We start from the raw sequence: 26,195 nt of genomic DNA, 5'->3' as shown, positions 1-26,195 counted from the left end.
ATCTAATCACAGGTTAACTGGTGAATTCTGCTTCCCCTCTTGTGCTATGTAAAAATTGTATAAAAGCCAAAAAGCTGTGAACCTCTGGGTCCTTGTGCTGACTGAGAACCTTGGACTTGATTTGCTTGTACAACCTCATGCCTGACTACAACATTATCCAAATTAGTTTTTAAAACAAATTTTCTCTCCAGTATGAATTATTTGATGTTGAGTAAATAGTATATTCCATTTAAAGTCTTCCCAATGTTCATTAACTAGGTATTAGGATTTTTTTCCAATATGAATCATCCAGCATTAAATTTTCCTTCCAAAGGTTGATCTATGCCTGAAAGCTTTTTATATTCACGAATTACAATTGAAGTGTTTTTCTCTAGTACAAGGAATTTTATGTTGCATAAGATGTGATCTTTTTTTAAAAAAATTATTTTTAATTTTCAACTCTCATTTTTACAAGATTTTGAGTTCTAAAATTTCCCCCTTTCTCTCTTCCTCCCTCTCCAAGACAGCATGCAATGTGATATAGGCTATACATGTATTATTAAACATATTTATTATGTCTAAACATATTTCCACATTAGTCATGTTGTGAAAAAAGAATAAGAACAAAAGGGAAAAACCATGAGAAAGAAAAAACAAAACAACAATAGAAAGAGAAAACAGTATGCTTTGATCTACATTCAGATTCCACATTTCTTTCTCTGGATGTGGATAACATTTTCCATAAGATGTGATCTTACCCTAAAAATCTACTTACATTGCTTAAATTTAAAGATTTTTCTCCCATATCAATTCTCTGGGTATTTTTGAAGATTTTCCAACAATTCATTGTAATAAATGATTTTCTCTTCAATATGAGTTCTTTGGTGATGAGTAAACTGTGTTTAAGGGATAGTCTATAACAAACTTGATTACTGAAATGTGACTGAATAGTGATATGTTAAATTAACTGTAAAAGTCCAGCCAGCCAGACGATCCTTTTTTTCAAGTTCAAATGAATCCACTGAGTGAATTAGAAAGGCAGCAATAGGCCATAAATATTCAGAATAACAGACAACTCTCATGGTGACTTTTATCAATCAGTTCATTGAGGCTGGAAACAAACAGACAAAAACCCTGCTTCTGATTTGATAAGTAAAAGTTGCATGGAACTTTAAGAAAAGTTAACTAAAAGAAGCCATGTTGAGCTGAGAAAGTGTAAACATAGAGGTATCTATCACATTCTACAATTATGGTTTCTCTCTCGTATTAGAACTGTGATGTTTCATAAGGTCAGAGCTTGGTCTTGACTTCATATCAAATTCATTGCCTTTGTGAACTCTCTTCCCTGAGAGGACTTCCTTATAAGTGACTACTTGCCCCAATTTTGCCTTACTAGCTTTTGCTTTACTAAGTGGCCCTGGTGTTCCATTCCTCTCCCAACGTAGACTTTCGGACAGTGCCATAGCCACGTTCTGCTGCCAATTCAAGACCGTCCCTTCATACTTAAGTTAATGTTGTAATCTAGGACTCAAGCCTAGTCATAAGATTCTCCTCATGGTGGAAGGATTACTCAATGCTCTGTGCCTTCTTGAAGTGCAAAGATCATGGGAAATTGGGAGAGAACAGCTCCTGCTTCTGGTTTTGATTTTGAAAGAAGATATGCAGTTCCAGACTCTTTCTAGACGAGGTCCCCTGGTAGAAGACAGATTCTGAAAAAAAGCTGAAATGTCTCCTAAGTGGTCTCTATCCCTTCATCTTCCACTTTTTCTAACATATTGATGCCTATTCTTACTGAAAAATTACTTTTATTATGTTACCTACCTCCAATGGCTCTTGATGTCCCACAAATGCCTTAGGTTGGCATTTTAGGTCTTTCACAGCTTAACCCCATTTGCCTCAGTTTCCTCATCTATAAAATAAACTGGAGGAGAAAATGGCAAACCACTCCAGTATTTTTGCCAAGAAAACCCCAAAAGGGATCATCAAGAGTCAGATACAACTGGATAACAACAAGAATTTTACCAGAATTTGAACCAAATCTAATACAGTAGAATTTCACAGGGATAAACGTAAAATTGTGCATATGTGCTTTTAAAAAAATCAGCAGTACAAATAGAAAAGATGTGGCTAGACAATAATTCATGTGAATAAGACCTAGACACTCCAGTTGAGCCAGCACTACTAAATGGCTGGTGGGAAAAAAAATGCAATATTAGGCAGCATTGATAGAAACTTAGCATCCAATAGTTCTTTGGCTATCAGAACCCACGAAATAAAGGAAAATACAAAGTGGATCTTGATCTTGTGCAGTCTTCAGTGATAGTAAGAGAAAAGCAGACAAAGTGGCTAATAATTATCCAGTTTTTAGAATTAAGAATATTAGAGTTTTGAAATTACAAGCACTAGTTTTACTGTTGGTCCTATAAATGTGAGGTGGTTGTCCCATGAATGTATAAACATGCTACAGTAGGAACCGAATGGTATTTGTCATTCAAAGTTCAGGTAGAACTTTTTTTTTTTATTCTGGCTATAAATGAAACTACAAGACAGGAGCTAAAAGCATGATGTATAGATTTTTCTTGAAGAGGTCAGTAAAGGAGTTGGCCAGGTTAAAGTTTCTTGTATTATCATAGGCCCAAAGATAATAAAAGGAGGGTAACAAGCACTTATATAGCATGCACTACATTCCAGGTACTATGTTAGCTAAATACTTTATAAATGTTATCTCATTCGTTGTTCAGTTGTTTTTCATTTGTGTCTGACTTTTCAAGACCCCATTTAGGGTTTTTCTTGGGAAATCCTATAGTGGTTTGCTATTTCCTTCTCCAGGTCATCTTACAGATGAGGAAACTGAGGTAAAAAGGAATAAGTGATTTGCCCAGGTTCACATAGCAGGTTGTGTCTGTGGTCAAATTTCAACTCAGGAAAGAGTCTTTCAGACTCCAAGCTTGGCACTCTGTCCACTCTATCCTCCTAGCTGCCCCCATGCAAAGTAGGTGTCGTCATTATTCCCATTTTACAATTGAGGAAACTGAGGTCAACAAAAATTATGTGACTTTCCCAGGGTCACACAGCTAGTAAGTGTCTAAGGCTGTATTTGAATTCAGGTCCTCCTGATTTCAGGTTCAGCACTCTTTCCACTGAGCTACCCAGCTGTCTCTGAATAAGAGTATAATTTCATGAGCCACTTGTTCATCTTGTATTACATAAACATTTAGAAGAAGTTGACTATAAAAGTAATTGCAGCTCGTGTACCATTTGTGGTAGAGTACGAGGTGGCAAGAAAATTCTACAAAGGACTCAATAAGACTCTTCAAATTAAATTAACATAAACTTCAATAACAATGACTTCCATACAAAGGTGGAAATAATAAAAAAGAATGACAAAATATTTTGGAAAACATAATTGAAGAGTCAGAAACAAGAAAATCCAAGCACTTTTAGATCATACTGAAATCTCATTCCTATATAATAGCTAATAATAGCTGTTAATATTTATATAGCATTTTAAGAGTTGCAAAAGGCATTTATATATATTATCTCACTTGCTCCTAACAAAAACCTGGAGATAGGCACTATTATCTCCATCTTACAGATGGGAAAATGACTCTGAGAGAAGTTAGTGATTTGCCAAGAGTCACATAGCTAGTAAGTGTTTGAGGTAGAACATGACCTGAGGTCTTCCTGATCCCAAGGGTAGTGCACTATCTACTAGCCCATCTATCATTCGTATCTCATGAATATTCTCTTTGAGAATAGAGTTAGATTGTGCTAAACAGCATAAACACTGAATATCATCACAAAAATGAAATTTATCATAGTCTAACAGAAAGAAATGGTTAATGTGGGGGTCAAATCTGAATAAACTGTATTGTTAGAATTAAAATCAAAATTAATACCCAAATAGAAGGGTAAAAATAGCTGTGGTGGATGATTAATACAATTCCAACCTGACCTATTTAAATTAACCATTGAGAATGAAAAATTGAGAATGGATAAAAGAACGGATATCTACTTAGTTGCTTGTTATTTTTTTTTATTCTTGAATAATTTTATTTTTTCCCAATTACATATAAAAACAATTTTTAACATTCATTTTTTTTAAAATTTTGAGTTCCAGATTCTCTCCCTCCCATCCCTTCTCTCTCCTCTCCTCTCTTCTTCCTAAGAAAATAGGCGATTTTTTATAGGTTATACACGTGCGATGATTGTTATTTCCTAAGGAAGTTTAAGTGATTTAAATCCATCGCCATCCCGAGAAAACTAAGAGCTGAGAAAGTAACTCACTCCTCCAATTCTGGACCTACTTACCAAGCAATTGATAGAAACATGGATCTGGAATACAAAATCACTTATGAGCAAGGGAGGGGAGAAATTTTAACAATGGGTGTCTAGGACAGAGAATGTGTTAGATGCTTCTTCTCTGGATCAAAAGAGCTTTTCACACTTTAAAGAGTTATATAAATGATTTGTTATTATTATCCTCATCAGTCACGGCCAGGAAATTTCACAGATGCAGAGACCACCAATAAAGGAATAGGGAAAGGGACCGAGGTCGTCACGGAAACTACGCTTGAGCAGAGCGACTCGAAGAACTACGATTCCCAGAATCCTCTGAGCTGTAACCCGACCTGTCCCCAAAGGCGGTTTCCCAGCGGCCTCCGCGGCTCAGCCGGTTTCTTGGGAGCTCTGACCTCCGGTTTGCAGGGGTCACGTGAGGAGTGAGTTGGTCCTCGGGAGGCTCTGGTGGACACGCGGCGGGGTCCCCGCCCCGACGGTATGCTAAGAGGGTGTGAGCTGTATTGTGGGAGAGATGGGGAGCTTGTGAGAGCGTATGCGTGTGCGTATGCGCCTGCGCTTCTTGTGAGTCCGAACGGCCCTGTCGTGTGCGGTTGCATGTCTTCCCGTGCGTGGTCATGTTCTGTCGAGGCGGGTGTGAGTTTGTAAGCTAGTGCCCCGAGTTGTGTCTTTTGATAGTTGTGTGATCACGTTCTGTGTGTGTTTGTGGGCTAATGTCCACATCGTGAGAATTGCGGTGAGGTCGGCGTGAGTCCCTCGCGGAGCGGGAGCCGAGGCTTGGGGGAGGCTGCCTTGGCGGAGCCCCTCCCCCTCCCTCCGCTGCGGAGCCCCTCCCCCACCCCCTCTCCCGCTGCGGAGCCCGGCTGTTAAGCGCCCATGCTCTGGCATCATGGTGTTCCAGCATGGCTTGTGAACGTGCGCGTGTGTGTGTGTGTGTCTCTGGATCTTTCTTTAGGGCCTTTGCTCCAGACTGATGTAATTGCCCCGTTGTTGTTTATGTTGCTGCTGCTGCTGTGGTTCAGTCCTTCAGCCTCATCCAGCTCTCCCTTGGGGTTTTCTTGGCAAAGATTCTGGAATGGTTTTCCATTTCCTCCCCCGGATGGTAAAGGCAAACAGATTAAGTCACTTGCCTAGGGTCACACAGAAAGTAAGTGAGGCTGGATTTGAACTCAGGCCTTCCAACCAGCGCTGCGTCAGAGCCACCTAGCTGCCTCCAAACTTGCCTTAAGCCGGGATATAAGAGGGAGAGTTCCTTGCTGGGAAGGCATATCGTAGCCCCAGGGAGAAAGACCTGACTAAAGTGACTCTGCCTCTTAGCCACAGGTTTTGGCTTCAGTGGAGCAGCAGAGATGAAGGTGGTGGAAAAAGCCTGAATCCAACCTAGAAGGAGACACAGCCTTGATTTAAGAGTTTTCCAGAGAATCCCAAGAAGTGACACATCTTGGGGCTAAAGTTGTCCCACCCTTCTTACCTGGGGAAGATCAGGGAAGTCATCCAACCTGTGAGGAGAGTGAACCTGGAGGATCAGCCTCACCTGCTTGGGGAGAGAGGTGAGAAGTTACTGAGGTATTTGGGGAGGAGGGAAAATATCGTCCCTTTAGAGGGACAACATGCCTTACATACATTGTTTGATTCTCCTAACCACACTGTGAAGTTCACACTCTAGGTATCATCCCCATTTTATGAATGTGGAAATTGAAGCCCAGAGAGTTTCAGTGAGGTCACAAAGTTGCTTATGTATAGGAGGCATATAATCAAATCCAGGTCTTACCCAAAGTCTCCTAAGTCATACATCATCTCTACTTTAGGGAAAGTGCCCCTCAGTAGGTAATAATAAGGAAAGGAGTTTTCCTTGTCATAAGGGTATCAATAGATTTACTAAATGAATGAGACTGTCAGTTTGGGCTTCTGATTTTCCACATCCTTGATGCAGTTCTCCCTGTGCTGTAAGATATCCTTTAGAATAGAGAGGTTCTTAACCTTGTGAACTTGTTTTTAAATGTATCTTGGTAATTATATTTTGACATAATTGATTTCCATTGTATTCCTCTTGTGTTTTAAGCATTTAAAAATATTATTCTGAGAAGGGGATCCAAAAAAGTATTTTACATAAAAAAGATTAAGAATCCCTGCTCCATTAATCAGAGATGACCTTCTCCCATTGGTTGACAGCCTAGTTACCCCATCCCTTTTCCAAGCCTTTCTCCCTAAAGGCCCCTGACATTCTTCACCTGAAATATCTGAGTGCATGAACTTACCTCAAAGTACTTTCATGTCTTTATTCTTATTGTGTCTTCACAAAAGTCACTTGGACAGATAGGCAGGCATTTTTATCTTCATTTTGCAAAAAAAGAACTTGTTTCTAAGGGATTAAGTAGTTGCTTAGAGTCTTACAGTAGTCAGTTATGTAGCCAAGACTAGAAGCAGATTTGAATTTGGACATTTGGCTTCTCTACACAGTGAAGTTCCATCTAGATACCTTTATCCAAATTGAACTCCTCTGGAAACTGATCCTGTCCTTGTAGATGCTCCATAGGGTATTCTCATCCCTTGCCTCCTTACCTCCCTCTGTGTCCTTTACACTCACATTTATTTAAAATGGATGGTCTTGACGGGAAGTCCTTTGACTTCATAGGTGCAAGGTTAGAGACCACTGGGTTGTCAAGGAGGACCTTACTTACCCTGAATAATGGATAGAGGTTTGGATAATTAAAACAGAGATTGTGGAAGCTAGCCAAACTTCTGGAGAATAGGAGGAAGGAGTGTGTTGGGTTCAAGGGAACCAGGGATGAGGTGCAGGCTTGGCTGGAGCTAAGTTGGACTTGTTGGGGGATAGCTGGAGATGAGATTGGACCTGTGAGATGGGGTCAGACTGTAGAAGTTGACACTGGAGCTAGATTATTGGGAAGTTGATGCTGGGCATAAACATCCAGACAAGTCAGCAAGCATTTATCTAATACCTGTTGTGTGTCAGGCAGCATGAAAAGTTCTGGGGATACAAAGAAAGGCGAAAGGAATCCCTGTACTTAAGGAGCCCACAGCCTAATTGAGAGACAAGTGTGCAAAAAAACTATATACTAACAAGATATATGCAAATTAAGTTGGAGATAATCTCAAAGAAAAGGCACTATTAAGGAGGACCAGGAAAGGCTCCCTGGAGCTGGTGGGATTTTAGCTGATACTTGAAGGAAGCTGAGAGATAGAGAAAAGAGAATTCCAGGTATGATTAAACACATGGTTATGAGATATGGAGTGTATTGTTGAGCAGTAGCAAGAGGCAGCTAGGTGGTACAGTGGATAGAGTCTGGGGCCTGGAGTTGGGAAGACTCATCTTCCTGAGTCCAAATCTGGCTTCAGTCACTTACTAGCTGTATGATCCTGGGCAAGTCACTTAACTCAGTTTGTCTCATCTGTAAAATGAGTTGGAGAAGGAAATAACAAATCACTCCAATATCTCTGCCAAGAAAACCCAAATGGGCTCACAAAGAATTGAAGAACTCTTTTCAGTCACAAGTAAACAACAACAGAGAGGTCAGAGGGCCATGTCCCTGAATCACAAAGTAGGTGTGGAGGAGTGAAGTGTAAGGTTGTCAAGGAATCTCAAGTAGAGTGAGGGTATGTGTGATATGATCAGATTTGGGCTTTTAGGAAGATCACTTTGACAGCTGAGTGGAAGATAGACTAAAGAAGGAAGAGACTTGAGGCAGAGAAACCAGCCAGAAGGTTAAGGCATGAGGTAATGAGGTCCTGGGCCATCGTGGTGGCAGAAAGGAAGGAAACAGTTTCTTTGGTTCAGCTGCACCTGAATAGGAGTGAAAGCAGCAGATGGTGAGACTGATCCAAGTCTGGAGCTTGGCAGGGCAGGGTCTATGATAGGATAAGGTGCAAGGGCCTCTCCCCTAGAACTGCCCCAAGTGGTCAAGATGGGGAGGGAAGAGTCAGGAGTCAATACAGGGGTGATGCCTAGGAAAGAACTGAAGTAGGAAAGGATTGGAGGTCACAGTGAGGGTGAAGCCCAGGCTTAAAAGTTGTAGAACAGAGAGAAAGATGGAATAATAAGAGATTTCAGAGTACATGGAAATGGTGGAACATTTGTGGGTGATGGCAAAATCAAGTGTAAAACTACCTTTCTGTGTAGTTAAGGCGAGGTGGAGGAGTAGGTTTTGGGAAATGAATAAGTTGAGGAACTGAGAAGTTAGGGTGTTTGAGGAAATACCGGTTTGTATGTTGACATTATCGCCTAGTGTGATAAGGGCAGGATTTGGGGAGGAGAGAGCATGAGCAAGGCACTGAATTCATGAAGGAAGTGTGAGTGACCTGGAGGTAGGCGGGTAGATTAATAGCTACCAGTCTTGATTGGGTGATAAATATGAATTGAAGAGGGATAAAGCTGAAGTCACATGTGGGCTCAAAAAAATAACCTTCACAAGTACAAGATCAAGGAGGACAATAAAATAGAAAGGAGTTTAGAAAAGATCTTGAGGTTTTTGTAGACTTCAAGCTCTATATAATTCAACAGTGTGGTATGTCAGCCAATAAAACTAATAAAACCTTAGACTTCATTCCAGACAAAGAAGGTCCTGTTGTATTCAGCCTTGGTCATGGTGTCTGCAATACTGTGCTCAGTTCTAGGCGTCACATTTCAAAAGAGACATTACTAATCTCTGGAGAATCCAAAACAGGGTTACAAGGATAGTGAAAAGGCCTAGCTATGATTCAGGGTGAGGCTGGGCTGAAGGAATTGACGTGTTTATCCTGGAGAAGAAAAGAGTGAGGGGAGACATGAATCTGGAGCTGGGAAGACCATCTAGTCCAACACCCCAGAAACCAGCTCAACTTCTGTCATAGTTTCTGCTAATTCACTGATCCATCCAGCCAAGGAGATGGTTGAAGAAGTTGTTTGGCAACAGGAAACCATGGGTCAGAGTGCTTTATTCCGGGATTCCCAGGCAGTGGATACACTCCTGGACCTAAGAAGGTCCCCAGCCTAAATGAGGCAGCTCATGAAGGTGGACCCTGAGGCAACACAGTACATTGGCTAGACACTGGCCTTGGCAGCAGCAAGAGTGAAGCTCCAGTCATGCCCCTGATCCTTTGTGTCTGTGTGACTATGATTAAGGCACTACACCTCCCTGAGTCTTAATTTCCTCAACTATAAAATGGGGGTGATAATGATAGCAACCCCCTCATAAAGCTATTGTGAGGCTGAAATGAGATAGTGTATATAAAGTACTTTCCAGTCCTTAAAGCACTGGATATATGTCAGCTTTTATTCATTATTCCTTGATATTCTTCTTTTGATTCCAGGTTCATTAGTCCACTGTTTCAAGGAATAGCCACAACCACATTTGCCTCTAAGCTAAATACAAGGTTTCTTGATAGCACACAAACCGTCAATGGACCCATACAGATGTGAGCCACCTCTGGGGTCCCAGACCTTGTCTCATTCTGGGAAATGAAGTCACACACCTAGCCACAACCCATGCAATCATCTCTGTGCAGATTCTAATTTGATTGGGATAACCCTCAGTAGTTGGGGCCACTTTTTTATTCTTAGGTTGACAAAGGAAGATAGAACCTTTTATAAATTCAGAAATCTAAGGTACCTTAGTACTTTTGAATTAACCTCAGTCACTTGGTCAAATTAGAATAAGCACAGCAGTTGGTAGAATCGCTTTGATTGTGGATGCCACATTCCTGGATTCATTAGTCATTCTCTTTCTAAGTACATGTCCTCCTTCCTTTCTGTAGGGAAGAGAGAGTATGGGGAAAAAGTCCTGGTCTGACCAGTCTACTTTGGGTCATTTTACTTGATTGAGGAAGTTACTTTCTGTCGTTAACAGGGTTGGACTTTTTTTTGACGTAAAATTGACTTCTCAGGCATGGAGGCAGCCATCCAAAGACCACATCATCCAGGTCCAGGAGGAGACAGCAATACCGCAGTAGACAACCATGACCGTGGCTTCTATGACTTCTCTCTGTCAGTTCCTTTCCCATCCCCTGTGGAAGCAGAGATTGCATGCCGCTCTTTGGACCCGGATCCTGAGCCTCGCAGAAATGGTGTCCAGCGGGAATTAACTGTCATCGGGAACAAATTGATTCTCCACTGGAGAGCAGAAGAAGCACGATTCTTCCGAGTCTCTATCACCTCCTTCCTGGACTATCTGACTCTGGTGCTGCAGACCATGGAGCGTTTTGGGCCCCCAGAGCCCCACTGAGACACATCCCCTGACCCATTCCTGTCCTGTAGGAGCTGGCCCAACTACCCCCACAGCTCTTATCCCTTTCCGCCAATGAAGAAGAGCTACCAAAAAGACTGAGCTTAGAAAATATAGGAAATCAGAAACCAAGATCCCTCTCCAGCTTCCTACCCTGCTTACTCCCCTCCCCCACAACCTCACCCAACTTTCTCTTCAAGAAGGTGGAAGTTGGAACAGGAGGGATCCTGGTTCCAGTTTGTCCACTCCAGTATGAACTTGTTGCTGAAAAATAAATCTCATACAAACCCCAAACTGACTGATCCCTTAGTAAGGAGCAGACAGCCCTCTGATTTCTCCCACTAAGGACATCAAATTTGGCTTAGAATTTGAATTGCAGAGTATATGGAGTTTTATTTATGTTGTTTTTCTGGGGGCATAGGGGTTTCTTTTACCCCTCAGGAACAGTTGGTGAATAGGCTGGAGATGATCTAGTAAGAAGGAAGGAAGATTATAGATATTTCTATGTGTGCATGTTGTTCCTCCTTGGGGCAGGAACTGTTTCACTTTGGTTCTTGTATCCCTAGCCCTTAGCATAGTGCCTGAAACGTAGTGAGCACCTAATAAATGCTTGTTGAATGGCTGCTTGACCAAGATGAAGGACTTAAGGATGCGTAGGATTTCCCCTCAGCCTCTTTGGACTCTTCCTTTCCTGATCAGCAGAAGGGAATACTGAGCCTTTTTCTTGTGAGAACAGTGGCCAATAGCAGTGGGGTCCTTCCTCTCTTCCTCCTCCCTCCCTGGTGCACAGAGGAGTATGTAGGAATGCTATGCATCAGCTCGCTCGGTCTCTTTCCCAGTCCCCTCCTCCCCTCCCTCTCCTTGGTTTAAGGGTAAGAGGTTCAGCTGGGCACAGGAGAGGGAAGGGAATTCTTTTTGCAGGAGTGGTCAGTATCTTGAAGGTTATGGTTCAAAGTTATCTTTTGAATTTATTGTTTTAATAGCTTTTCGTGGTTGTACTGAATGATTCCCTCAAAGTCCATATTGTTTCAAATTCCTCATTAAATTTTCCCTTTCAAACAGAATTGTCTCTTTATTCATTGAGGTTGATGCCCAATGTGTGCCCTGGCTTCTAGTACCTCAAGACCTGAAAGTTCCTGTCTGAGAAAAGAGGGTGTCACTTATTCACTTGTCTCTTTTAGGAACAGTTGGCCAAGTGAGGCACATCTGGGGATAAATCACTTCTCAAAACCTCTCTCCATCTGAAAATTGGGATGACACTATTTTACTTCCTGCTGCTTTTGTAAGGAAAGCAAATGGCAAACTGTAAATGAATGAAAAAATATTTAGTAAGCACTTCTGTACAGATGCACTGTGCTCAGTGTGGAGGTGAGGGTTGAATAGAAAAGCAAGATTCAGCTCTCAAGAAGCTCACAATCCAATAGGAGATGACACAGGAGGTTCCAGTCATTTGGAAAGGCCTTGTGGTCTTAGGCTGCAGCAGCAAAGTGGATAGTTGGTAATGCATCTTTAATATTTCCTCTGGAAAAAAATATCTGATAACCAAGGACTTTGGTGATGAGAAATTTTTAGATATTTGAAAACTGCAGCTGCTAAGAAGGTGGGGGCTGCAGCACCTACAGGAGCAGTTATGTTACCAAATTATATCTCCACAATGATGATTTGCAGGGTGGCAGCTGTGGGAGCAGGGTTGGTGGTGATGGTGCTGTTCATCCTGCAGTTCTTGGGCTCAGCATCCTGGGCTTTCTCCATTAAGGTCAGAGGGAAGGTGGTGGAGGTAGTTTGCCGAGGCCTGACCTTTTGGCCTTGTGTCTTTTCCATCAGGGTGCTTTGCTGCTTCCCCTAGGCTTTCATGGATGCCCTGTGGTTGGCAGTTGGTGGGTATGGCAGACCCCTTCTCCACAGGGCTTGTTCCTCTGGATGATGGCTTTGGGGGCAAATCCAATGGTGGGAGAGGGATGTTGGGCAGAAGAGAGAGGTGGCACTGTTATTCCAAGAGATCTTTCTCCTACCCCAAGTCTCCTGACGCCAGGGCTGGTTCTTTCCTCTTTCACTTAGCTACCCCTCTGGCTTGTCTTAAAATAAGAACACAGAATTTTGCATTGACTGTCCCCTTTTTATTTTACATTCAAATATATTCTTGAAGGTTATGGTGTGAACACAGATCCACTAATCCCCAGACTTGTTTCTCTAGCTCTTTCTTTGTCAATCAATAGTTAGTAAACATTAAGTGTCTACAGCATGCGAGGTGGGCAGCTAGGTGGCATAGTGATTAGAGTGCTGAGCTTGGAGTCAAGAAAACATCTTAAGTTCAAATCTGACCTCAGTCTTACTAGTTGTGTGACCCTGGGCACTTAAGTCACTTAACCCTATTTGCCTTAGTTTCCTCATCTGTAAAATGAGCTGAAAAAGGAAATGCCAAACCACTCCAGGATCTTTGCAAAGAAAACCCCAAATGGGGTCATGAAGAGTTGGAAATGACTGAACAGTGCAGTCAAGTGAAAAAATGAGATATCGGAGCTAAGCTCTGTCTTTAAATAGAGGTTTTAGAGTTTATGGCCCCATGATCCAGTCAGAGGGACAGGATAGAGATGAGGTAGAATACTGAGAGTTATGGGATCTTGCAGGGAGATGAAGTTTCTCCAATAATGAGCTTTCTAGGGCATGGTGAAGTCAGAGAAGACCCAGAGTAGTGCAGCCAGGTAAGATAGAAAGATTTGTCCAAATATCCAGACCATTGACTTGTCTTGCTGAGCTTTTGACCTTCCAATCTTTACCATTTATAATTCTTTTGGATCCCACGTGTTAAGTCAGCCAGTCCATTTACTGTTTCAAATCCTTCCTATATGATCCACCGATGTCTATCATACATTTGTCACCCCTAGACCTGGGTTGTATAGTTCTGCAGAAAGGGCTGATTTACTGTACTTCCCCTTGTACTTTGAATATTAAGATGTCTTATGAACTCAAGTTCAGACTTGTGAATCACCAAAAAAATTTTTTTCCCTGATTTTTATGGCCATTTCCTATATCAGTATTTTGTATGAATACAATTGAAAACTTTTACCTATTGCTAGCAGTTCCCTTTATGAAAAATAGCTATTTACATGGCAGTGGGTGGTATAGCCTGGGGAAAGGGAAGGAATAAGCATTTATATGGCCTCTAATAAGTGCCAGTGTGCTAAGCACTTTACAAATATTATCTCACTTGATCTTTACAACAACCCTGCAAAGTAGATACTATTATTATCTTCATTTTATAGTTGAGGAAACTGAGATATACAGAAGTTAAGTGATTTGCCCAGGGTCAGACAGTATGTGTCTGAAGTCAGATTTGAACTTGGGTCTTTCTGACTGCAGGTACGGTACTCTATCCACTAAACCACTTAGCTGCCCTTTAGCATATGGGGGATCATGATGATGGTACTCAAGTTTCAAGGTTCTCTCCTCAGACTCAACCTTCCTGTGTATCTAATATGTCTCTGCTGCCTTTTTGACTTCAAGATTCTTTTACAGATGAGGACTCCATATAATATAGCAAGCAAGGACTTGGAGTGGGGGGAGAAGGGGAATGCAAGTCTGGATCTCTGTGTGCTTGGCATAGTTGTACCAGGGGGAAGACCTGGTGAATTCATATTTAAATTAAGACTTCCAGCCCATAGCCATAGGACTTCTCACTTGGATGTGCCACATGACTTGATCTGTTAGTTTTCTAGAGGACTTATTAGATGTAAGCTCCTTGAGAGAAAGGATTGTCTTTTGCCTATTTTTGTATCCCTAGTGCTTAGCACAGTGCCTGGCACAGAGTAGGTACTCAACAAACGATGATTGATTTAGGTGTCCTTTTTATATGAAATTAAATTCTTTATAAGGGAACTAGTTAAAACTTAAGGACAATCCTTCCATATATAGCTAGAGAGTCATCTAAGTCATATAGGCTACCTAGTAGTAGCTCAATGATTGTCACATGCAATTGGAATATACTAGAACCTTTTCTAATAAATATGCAAGTGAAGCAAGGATGTCTACTATTATTTAACATAATTCTGAAAATGCTAGCAATAGCAATAACACGAGAAAGTAATTGAAGAAATAAAGATAGGTAAAGAGGAGATAAAACCATTCCTATTTGTTCATGATATGATGGTTTACTTGATATACTCCAGGGAATCCATAAAGATACTAATTGAGGAAATAACTTCAGCAAAGTTGCATTTCTGTATAAACACAAAAGAAATAATAGGAATGGAAATGCCATTCCAAATAAATACACAACACACAAAATTTCTGAGGAAAAACCTTCCAAACCACACAAAAGACTTGTATGGGTTTAATTACAAAGTGCTCCTTAAAGAAATAAAGAACAACCTAAATATATGCAGGAATATTCAGTGCTCATAGCTAGGTCATGCCAATAAAGTAAAAATGACTACTCCCCAAATTAAGTTACATTATAGTGCTTTAATAATCAAATTACCAACAGGATACTCTACAGAACTTGATAAAATAATAGCAAAATTCATTTGGAAAAACAAAAGATCTAAAATATCAAGGGAAATGAGGAAAAGAAGCAAGGACAAAAGCAGAATAGTTTTTCCAGACCTCAAAAACTAAATTATGAAGCAGCAGTCATCAAAACTACCTGGTATTTGTTAAAGAATAAAGAAATAGATTGATGGAACAGACTAGACAAGGGAGATTCAGAACAATAAGACTCAACAACCCAGTATTTGATAAAATGGAAACATAAATTACCTAGAGAAAAACTCCCTAGTTGATAAAACTCTGGAAAACTGAAAAGCAGTCTGACAGAAATTAGACTTAGACCAACACCTTATAGCACATACCACAATACATTTTAAATGAATGTAACCTTAATATTAAAGATCACACTATTAAAAATTTAGAAGAGAAACAGATAACATACCTCTTATAGCTATGATTAATATGTATTCTTAACCAAAAAAGACAAAAAGGCAATTACAAAAGAGTAAACAGATAACTTTGATTCTGTAGAGACAACATTAGTGCATCTAGGACAAGAAGGGAAGAAGTGGAATGGGAAAATAAATCTTTGTATCAAATTTTTCTGATAAATGTTTAGTATTCAAAATACATAACTAATTAATCTCTATATATAACTAATAGCTATCCACCAATAGATAATGTCAAAAGACATGAATAATCAATTCTGAAAAGAACTGCAAAGTATTCACAACCACATGAAAAAATGTTCCAAATGACTCATAAGAAAAACGTAAATCGAAACAACTCTGAGGTTTCACCTCACACCCTGCAAATGAACAAAAATGACAAAGGGAACACTCAGTGTTGGAGGGGTTGTGGGAAGATAGGCACATTAATACATTGTTGATGAAACTGTGACATAGTTATGCCACTTTGGAAAAAAATTCAGAAGTTTGAAAACAAAGTGACTAAAATGCCCAATATCCTTTGAACCAGAGACTCCATTACTGTGTTTATACTCCAAGGAAGCCATCAATAAGAAAAAGAAAAAGTCCCCATATACTCTAAAATATTTATAGCAACATTTTTTGTGATAGCTAAGAATTGGAAACAAAGTAGATTCCTGTTATTGGGGAATGACTAAACAAATTGTGGTACATGAATATAGTGAAATATTAATGTGTTCTAAGAAATGATGAGCAAGTAGCTAGGTGTCACAGTGGATACAGCACTGGGCCTAGGGTCAAAAAGACTTCGTTTCAAATCTGGCCACTTACTAGCTGTGTGACTCTGGGCAAGTCAGTTAACCCTATTTGCCCCAGTTCCTCATCTGTAAAATGAGCTGGAGAAGAAAATGGCAAAACACTCCATTATCTTTGCCAAGAAAACCCCAAATAGCATCACAATCAGACATGACCAAAAACAAACAACAACAATAAGAAATGATGAGTATGATGAATATAGAGAATATAGGAAAGATCTACGTGAAATGATACGAAATAAAGTAAGCAGAGCCTAGAACACAATATACACAGTAACAATGTAAATGGAAAAAAATAGCAACACACCGAAAATCAATGTAATTTAAACAAAATTATAAAGATCAAGTAAGGACTCAAATGTGGAGATATGAGAAGAGACCCCCAATCTACTCCTTTGCAGATGTGGGAGGTCCATAGGTGTTATACATCACACATGCTTTCAGACTTTTTCAATGTAACAATCAGATATGCTGAACTTTTTTTCTCTTAAAAATACTATTTGTCATATGGGATGGTGAGGGAGAAAGGAAGATGGAGGGTTACATAGATACTGTGGTGATGAAGGAAACAGAAAATATCAATAAAAACTTATTTAAAAATAAATTTTATTGATCTTTTTTATATTTCCTAGATTTCTCCCTGTACTCTCTTCCCTTTGCAAAGACCTATTCCTTATAACAAAGAATTTTTTTTGTTACATCACCACAATTTCTCTCACTATTCCTCCCCATCTCACTTGACAAATGATATTTTTAAAGACAGAAAAGAAAAAGAAAAAATCAGAACTGTTCAAGACATCAAAAATTCCCAAAATACGTAAATATGAACACTTGTAGATCTCCCACCTCTGCAAAGAGATGATGTGGATTGTTATCTCATACTTTTCTTTTTAGCCATGCTTGTTCTTTATAATTTTGCCATATTCACTTTATTTTTGGGTTCTCTTCATTAACATGGCTCTGCTTACTTCACTCTGCATCAGTTCATGTAGATCTTTACATGATTCTCTATATTCATTACATTCGTCATTTCTTTTAGCTTAGTAATATTCTATTACATTTCATACACCACAGTTTATTTAGACATTTTCCAGGCTATGAGTATCTACTTTGTTTTGAGTTCTCTGTTATCATAAAAAGTACGGATAAAAACATTTCAGTTATACGAGGACTTTCTTCTTATCAATGGCCTCCTCAAGGAATAAGTATAGGATCAAAGTATTTGGATATTCTGGTTACTTTATTTGCATAATTTCAATTTGCTTTCCAAAATGGTTATACTGATTCCCAACTTAACCAACAATGCATTTGCACATCTGTCTTCCCACAATTTCATCAGCATCAAGTATTCCCATCTTTTTTATCTATGTCTGCACATATGTTAATTATTCATATATTTTGGATGTTAAATCCTTATCAGAGAAATTTGACTCAATGTTTCCCCCATTTGACCACTGACTTTCTTATACTAGGCACATTAATTTTGTTTGTACAAGAGCTTTTCAATTTCATGTAATCAAAGTTATCTATTTTATCTTTTGTAATTGCCTCTATCCCTTGTTTTGTTAAGAATATATCTCTTATTCAGAGCTCTAAGAACTATAATGATCTACTTTTCTTCTAATTTTTATGGTATCTATCCATTTAGCATATATTATGGAATACAGTATAAGGCTTTGATGTAAGCCTAATTTCTTCCAGATGGGGCCCCTGCCCCTGGTCACATGCCTCAGATGGTCTTGCTCTTTGGAAGACCCTGCTCATCATAGGTTCAAAACATTATTAAGATATAAATGAAACATGCATAATACAACAAAGTGGTTGTGAATAACCTGTATGACCAAGCCAAAGTAACTTTCTTTGTATGGGATATATTCTAAGGGATTTGTGAACCTCTGAGTGCACCCAAATAAAGCCAACCAGTTGTACAAGATTCCATAGTGAAGGTGGTGCAAGGCAACGGAAGGGCAACACTAGGTAGCTAGTGGAATACAAATGGCCAATGGCTGCAATTCAGAGCTCAAGGGGCTGGGTGCCCTGCCTATACTTAGAATAAGCTCAGCTCCAGGGTCAGCTCTGCAGAAATGGGTCTTCACTCCACTCCCAGCTCCATCAGGATATGCCCCTAGAAGCCTTAGACAAGGTGGAAGGGAAAGGAGGATGGTCATACATTGAGGACAAAGTTACAGGCCTGCTTCTTCAGCATTTTTCCTGCTCTCTCTGGAGCCTTACAGTCAGGTGGGAGTTAACTTGACTGTACACTTGCCCTTGTCTCAGGATGCTATTTAAGTGGACTTCCGTGGGATTCATAAAGTCCTCTGGAAGGTAGATCTCCTCTTCAATAGCAAGAAGGCCCATCAATGTCATGCTCCTGTTCTGAGTATCTGTTTCCTTTTCACCCTCAGAATGAAGGAAACCAAGTATAAAATGGAAACAACATAACATCACCTATTGTCCATAACATTTACTTAGCAGTTTGAGGTTTGCAAAGCATGTTTTGTTACTTATAATCCTCATAACAACCTTGGGAGGAATATTCTATTATTATCTCCATTTTACAGATGAAAAAACCAAGGATGAGAAAGGATAAGTGATTTGCCTAGGATCATATAGCCAGTAAGTTTCTAAAGCATAGGGGCAGAGTCAAGATGGTAGATTAGAGGCAGCAATCCAGCTGAACTCTCTAATAACATTTCCCTTAAACTTTAAAATAACACCTCAAATCAAATTTTGCCAACTAAAGAATTAAGACATTTTTCTGGCTTAAGAAAACTTAGGTCTGCAGGAGAGTTCTCTGATTTGGGGGTGGAGGCCTTTCCAGAGTGCACACATGTACCAGCAGTAATAACAGCCACTGCAACAGCAGTAGCTTCAAGAGGTCTCAGCCTAGAGATAGTAAGGGGGTCAAACAACTGCTCAGAAAGAGATTATAGGGGACCCATTGCTGGCACCAGATACAGCTTGGGCTGATTGGCAACTCTATTGTCCATAAACAGTTCTGGGTCACAATTCCAAGGCAGAGAGGAATGCTAGTGCTAAGGACCCTTCTTAGGTAAAGACAAGAGTGCAGACCAGACCAGGAAAGCAGTGACCACACCTCTCCTTGGATCACACCACCTTGAAAACATCAAGAGCTTTTAGACTAGCTCAGAAAATAGCTGCATGAAAAAGTCTAAAGCTTGGGAAAATGCCTCCCCACCCCTACGTGAGTAGAGTTCAACTTTAAGTTCAAAGTCAAGAAAAAGGCTGTAAAAATGAGCAAACAACAAAAAGGGAACTACTGTGAAAAGCTACTACAGGAAGACCAAAACTAAACTCAGAAGAAGATAATAACCTGAAAACAGGTACAATAAAAGCCAGAAAGAAAAATGCTAATTGGACACAAACCCAACAAGAATTCCTGAAAGAGTTAAAGAAAGAAATAAGTGTTGCAGAGGAAAACTTGGGAAAAGAAATCAGAGTGATGCAATAAAATTATGAAAAGAAAACTAAAAGTTTGGTAAAAGAAGCACAAAAAATATTGACGAAAATAACATCTTAAAAAACAGAATTGGACAAACGGAAGAAGTACAAAAACTCACTGAAGAAAATAATTCCTTAAAAATTAGAAATGGAGAGCCAAGAGGGAAGAGAAAAAGCAAGGACTCAGCTGAGCAATCCCCCAAAATTCTCTGGGCAAATTTAAAATAAAGCTTCAAAATAAATTCTGGAACTGCAGAACCCCACAGAAGGATGAGGTGAAACAATTTTCTAGCCCAAGTCAACTTAGAAGGTCAGCAGAAAAGGTCTGTTGCACTAGGATGAGAGTGGAACCCAGTCAGTCCAGTGCAGGCTGCACCCCAGTAAGCCAGTTAGATGTTACTAAATTAGTGGCAGATTCTAGAACTCTAAGCCAACAGACTGTAAGGAGGTTAGACAACTTATCAGAAGGAGAATAAAGGATCCCTTTCTCATAGGAAAGATCTCTGGCTTCTCTTACATTACCCAGCCTTTACTTCTTTATAATCTCTTGTCTCTGCAATATTCTGCCTTTTCTTGTCTAAGATATCTAGTCCCTCATTAAATCCAGTGCTCAATTTCCTGCCTGCTGACCATCAGGGTAAAAGACATGAAATGGATTTTATTGATGCTCTTGTGGTTCAGTCATTTTTCACTCATGTTTAACATTTAATGTTTTCTTGGCAAAGATACTGTAGTGTTTTGCCATTTCCTTCTCCAGTTTATTTTACAGGTGAAGAAACTGAGGTAAATGGGGTTAAGTGATTTGCCCACAGTCACACAGCTAGTGCCTGAGGTCATATTTTAACTCAAGAAGATGAGTCTTCCTAACTGCAGTCCCCATACTCTATCTGCTGTGCCACCTAGCTGCCCCAGATTTTACTTTATCCACTACTAATTTAAATTAACTGCAACTGGACCTTCAATACCACTTTATAATCCTATTTGACTCTTAATGACTCTATTTTTCCAGCCTTCTCTATGTTCTAGTAAAACTGAGATATTCTGTCTTCAGAATGTCACAAATACATCCTACTTCCCTGCCTTTGTTCACTGTGTTTCTACGCCTTCAATGTCATTGTTCTGTTTACCTGCTGAACTCCCACTCATCCTCTAAAACTCAACTCAAAGGTTTCCTTGGATTTTTTTTATATTCCCCAACTACTGACATCTCAGACCTCACATAGAACTTTATTTGCAATTTTAAAAAGTATTCATCATGTAATGTTATATTTTATACTTATTTATATGTGTCAACCCTTTATTACACTGGAATGTCCATGGAAACCTATTACTGTCTTACCTAAACTTTGTATCTCCTCAGTACTTTGCACATTGTAGGTACTTACTTAAATTATGCTTGTGGAATGATGAGATCATGGATCCATTGGAGTATCAAAATATGATTTTATATAGCATTTATTTAAAGCCACATTATATGCAATAGAGAAACATTATAAACATTTCCACTCAAAACAGGTTTGTTCAATTTCAACATTATATTCATCATAGTTTTAAAAATGCAAGTTATAGCAATAAAACATGAAAACAAATTAAAGAAATATCTTTGTAATGAATAAGCTATCTTTATTTCCAAATAATATGGTTATATATTTAGTAAATCCAAGAAAATGAAATGTACCTGATCTCATCTGATTTTAAAAGTTAATAAGAATTGGGACTAATTAATTAGTCTCAGAAAGTATTAAGATATACATGACTTTATTAAGTAGGGGGATAAAAGATAAACCAACAAAAATCATCTGCATTTTTATATATCACTAAGAAAATGAAAGAAAAATTACAGGAAGGAAAATGCTCTTCATAATAATAAAAAATCAACTATTGGGCATTAAACTACTAAGACACAAGACCTATATAAAGAGAATTTCCAAGCTGTATGACAGAAATAAAGAAAGAAAAATAATAACTGGAGAGATGACCTCTGAAATGGTTAGAATGATATAGTATAGCAAAAATGTCACTATTTCTAATATATAATATGTAACACACTATCAAGAAAGGTAGTATGGCATAATGGATAGAGTGCTGCACTTGGAATCAGAAAGAACTGGAATAAAAACCCACCTCTGATATTTTCCTAGCTCTGTGATCATGGGAAAGTCACTTACCTTCCCTGAATCCCAGGTAAGTTGCTAGGACTGCAAATTATAGATGGTTGTCACAGATCTGCAATTGAAGAGGGTATTCCCTCACTAATATACTAACAATACTGCTAATACTAAATATAAATTAGTCACTTTTTAGAAAGAGGTAAAAACAGTAAAAAATTTACATGAAAGCACAAAAAGAAAGAGGGTTATCAAGAGGAACCTTGAAAAAAAGGTTAATGAAGCATATATTACTATATTGCACTTCTAAAACAGCAATAATCAAAACTATCTTTCTAGATTTAAGAAATAGAAAAATACATCAATGGAACAGAATTGTAAAACATAAATAGTTCTGACTATATAGGCTTACTGGATATTCTCCCAATTTTGTCAGTTTGAATTTTATGAAATTGTCATGTTGATGCTTTCTCCCTCCTCAATATACCTTGTAGTTACTCACGCAATTCAATCAGCATCTATTAAATGCCTGCCATCTGCAACAGTTCCTGTACCAGTAAGAAGCTCACAGGGTGAGAAAAACCAGTAAATTAGGTGGCAGGAACAAAAGTCAGGGAATGGTTTCCTACATTATTTTAATGAGAACTTGGCAGAGAATAGAGAATACATAGAAATTTTAAAAAAAAATAAGCTGCTGAGGTTCTAAGATTATGTTCAACTCAGGGTGAATGGAAAGACGAAATTTTCTTTCCTTATAATCAAACTAAAGTTACATACAAGGCAAGGTAGCAAAGAGCAGACCTATTCTTAAAATGAATTTTCTCATTTGGATACATTAGTTCCACTGCATATTTAACTGTATCAAATGGCTAATAAAATGGTGGAGAGGGTGAGCGGGAAAGAAGGCTAAGTTGAAATCCTCTACTAAAAGGCAACACATGGGGAAAGCCAATATCTATGGGATCAGTGTCAAAGAAATTTTCTCTTAACTCATTATGTTCTTAAGGTTACTCCCAAACATATTGGAATAATACAAGATCCTTTGAAAAAAAATATGAGATTAACTTCAATCAACAACCCTCTCAAGATTAATGTTTAGTGAGGTGTAAAAGAAGAGGTGTACTTGCCAAAGTCATTTGCTACCATCATGGAGGATGTTTAGCAAAGAATCCAAATGGAAGATTTCTTATTAATACTATGTGGTTCTCCAGATGTTTCTGTTTGTGGCTGACATTGTGTGAACTGTATTAAACCCTGGAACACCTGAGGAAGATTTATGGAAGATATGTGGACAAGATTTGCTCAGAATGAGGGAGCATGGATGATTTGTGATCCACTCCACTGAGGAAATACTCTTATCAATAAAGGTACAGATCCATCAGAGAATCAAAATAAAGTCTCTGATTTTCTATGTGGGTTGACCTGAATTTAAAGACTTTCCTATGTGACACATTCATATAGTTACTCTCTAATATGAATTCCAATTAATATTAGTTTGCCTAGCTATTCACATCAGAGTGGGGGAAAGTGGCTTAATAATAATAATAAATATTGTCCAGAGTATGATACATAGTTAGATGGATAATCTATAAAGTTGGTTTATCAATATATTTATCTTAGAAAGACTTCACATTAACAAAGAGCTAGGAATTGAATAGGAGGGCAGCAATCTCAAGGCTGTATTGAATTTGAGAAACTGTGTAGTCTTTTTAATGACTCCAAGCTTCTTCCTGAAACAAAGGTCCATCTTTTTAAAAAATAATATTATTTCAATGATGCCATAGGGCTATGAATCATGAAATACCACAGTCTACAAAGAATTCAAGTGGCGGACCTGAGTGAGCTGTGTAACACACTTCCCAACCAATAAATACACAGAGAAGTGGCATACAGGATGTCACCAAAGTGCTATATAATCAGAGAAGAAGTTAGGCTGTTCATGTGGTGAAGATGAGTGGTAACTGATTGACAGGCTACATGCTTCATCTGTAGGCATGCATAGGATTCAAAAGAATCACAGGAAGACTTCTAACATGTTGGGTAGACTACCCTGTGGAAGATTTATGAGAAGACAAAAACTGCTCAGAATGAGCATCATTGGAGAGAGTATCCACGTTAATGAGATCATAGATCCATTAAAATGTCTTATGTTTGATGTGAGCTGAAGTACATCTGAAGACTTTCTTACATGTCACATCCATATGGTTACTCTCTACTACTGACTGTGATGTTGAATAATTTAATATATTTTGCATGAAGTTTTCCTACATTCTTGGTATATATATTACTGCTCACCAATATGATTCCTTTCATGGATAAAGGATGAATTCTGTTTGAAAGAACATAGGTTTGGAACTGGAAATAATATTAGAGTTCATTTTGCTCAGCTTTCTTACTTTAGAGATGAGGGAATTGAGACGCAGAAAGTTTAAATGATTTTTGCCTAGGTTACAGAGGTAAGCTGAAAGAGCTAGGATTTGAGCCAGGTCATCTGATTCTAAATCCAACTCTTTTACTGCACCACACTACCTCAATCTTCTCTAGGAAGAATTCTTTAATGTTGAGTATGGGTTGAATTTATAAGGAATTTTCCACAAGAATTAAAATTTCTCTCCATTATGAATTCTCTGGTGTTTAGTAAGGGAAGATATGTGGCTAAAAGATTTCCTACATTCATTGCATTCGTAGGGTTTCTCCCCAGTATGAACTCTCTGATGTTTAGAAAGGGATGACCTATCAATGAAAGCTTTCCCACATGCATTACATTCATGGGGTTTTAATCCAGTATGAATTCTCTTATGCTGAGCAAGGTTTGTGCTCCGGCCAAAGGCTTTCCCACATTCATTACATTCAAAGGGTTTCTCTCCTGTATGAATTCTCTGATGTTGAGTAAGGTATGTGTTACGGCTGAAAGCTTTTCCACATGCATCACATGCATAGGGTTTCTCTCTAGTATGAACTCTGTGATGTTCAGTAAGGGAGGACCTGTGAGGAAAGGCTTTCCCACATACACTGCATTCATAGGGTTTCTCTCCAGTATGAATTCGCTGATGCTTAGTGACAGATGACCTGTCATTAAAGGCCTTCCCACATACAATACATTCGTAGGGTTTCTTTCCAGTATGAATTAGCTGATGTTGATTAAGGTGTGTGCTGCGGCTAAAGGCTTTTCCACATTCATTACATTCATAGGGTTTCTCTCCTGTATGGATCCTCTGATGTAGAATAAGTTGTGTATTCCATCTAAATGGTTTACCACACTTATTACATTTATAGGGTTTCTCTCCTGTATGAATTCTGTGATGTCGAGTAAGGTGTATACTCTGAATGAAGGCTTTCCCACACTCATTACATTCATAGGGTTTTTCCCCAGTGTGGATTCTTTGATGTCTACTAAGGGATGACCTGCCAGTGAAGGCTTTTCCACATTCATTACATTTGTAGGGTTTCTCGCCTGTATGGATTCTCTGGTGTTTATTTAAGCATGACCTCTCACTGAAATTTTTCCCACATTCATTACATTCATAGGTTTTCTCTCCAATGTGAATTCTCCAGTGCCTGCTGAGAGATGATTCTTTAGTGAAAACTTTTGAACATTCATTGCATTTATAGGATTTTTTCCCAATATGATATTGAATAAAGTCTAAGTGGTACCTGAATGAGTTTCCACATTCACTGTAATTATAAAATTTCTTTCCTGAGGAGATCCTATTACATTTAATCAGGTTTGAGTTTTGTTTGAAACTTTTCCCATGCTTATCAAATTTATGGAGATTCTTTTCTATAGGAATTCTTTGTTGTAAAGCAAATACTGATCCCAGTCTGAATTTTCTCACAAATTTATTACTTTCATGGTTGGTCACCTTGTTAGTTTTCATATGAGTTGCCATTTGCCTGGAAGGTCTCTCCTGGTTGCCCTGTTGTTTCTCTAACATGACTTCATATTCCTGAGTTTTTCCCAACTTGAAGTCCTGGCAACCATCCCTTTTACATTTTTTCTGGGATAATTCTGTAGAAATGACCTTCTTTGTAGTTGACTTCACTTTTTCAGGCCTAGTTTCCCAGTCTGAAAGAAAAAAAATGCAAATTTATCCTCTTTTCTGTGCTGGGAAAATAAAACATCAAGGAAAACAATCTTTGCCCTGGGAAATCCTACTCCAAATGCCTAATTTATTTTTTTCCTTTTTTTTAGTATAATTTATTTATTTTCAGTTTTCAACATTTACTTCCACAAGATTTTGAATTCCAGATTTTATCCCCATCTCTCCCCTCCCCCACCCCATGACAACATGCACCCCAATCACCCCTTTCCCTAATCTGCTCTCCCTTCTATCACTTCTCCTTCTCCCATCCCCTTCCCCTCTATTTTTCTGTAGGGCATGAAAGATTTATATACCCCAT

At 38.8% G+C, this 26,195-nt stretch overlaps 2 protein-coding genes across 10 annotated transcripts in view; one reads left to right on the top strand and one right to left on the bottom strand.

Annotated features, from left to right (window-relative positions):
- The first annotated feature begins 4,014 nt into the window (after window positions 1-4,014).
- On the top strand, window positions 4,015-11,560 carry LOC140519190 (EKC/KEOPS complex subunit LAGE3-like). 7 transcript variants are annotated; one of them, XM_072632005.1, is made up of 3 exons: window positions 4,015-4,756; window positions 5,602-5,828; window positions 10,122-11,560. In XM_072632005.1, the coding sequence occupies exon 3, from the start codon at window positions 10,161-10,163 to the stop codon at window positions 10,494-10,496; it is 336 nt and encodes a 111-aa protein (XP_072488106.1). In that variant the 5' UTR covers window positions 4,015-4,756; window positions 5,602-5,828; window positions 10,122-10,160; the 3' UTR covers window positions 10,497-11,560. The 7 variants fall into 7 exon arrangements, with proteins under 7 accessions (XP_072488106.1, XP_072488108.1, XP_072488103.1 ...); XM_072632007.1 differs by having other exon boundaries at window positions 4,624-4,756; window positions 5,596-5,828; window positions 10,159-11,560; XM_072632002.1 differs by having other exon boundaries at window positions 4,627-4,756; window positions 5,596-5,828.
- LOC140519184 (uncharacterized) overlaps window positions 10,955-26,195 on the bottom strand; it is a 67,722-nt gene continuing 52,481 nt past the window's right edge. For all 3 annotated transcript variants that reach the window (XM_072631992.1, XM_072631993.1, XM_072631994.1), the window contains one exon: window positions 10,955-25,860. In XM_072631992.1, coding sequence (XP_072488093.1) covers window positions 24,395-25,860 — 1,466 coding nt within the window. In that variant the 3' untranslated portion in view covers window positions 10,955-24,394. The remainder of the gene's footprint in view (window positions 25,861-26,195) is intronic.

This window comes from Notamacropus eugenii, chromosome 1 (genome assembly GCF_028372415.1).
Source record: "Notamacropus eugenii isolate mMacEug1 chromosome 1, mMacEug1.pri_v2, whole genome shotgun sequence".
In the NCBI taxonomy this organism is placed as follows: Eukaryota; Metazoa; Chordata; class Mammalia; order Diprotodontia; family Macropodidae; genus Notamacropus; species Notamacropus eugenii.
The sequence above is the reverse complement of the archived record's forward strand: the minus strand, read 5'-3'. Positions and strand labels throughout refer to the sequence as shown.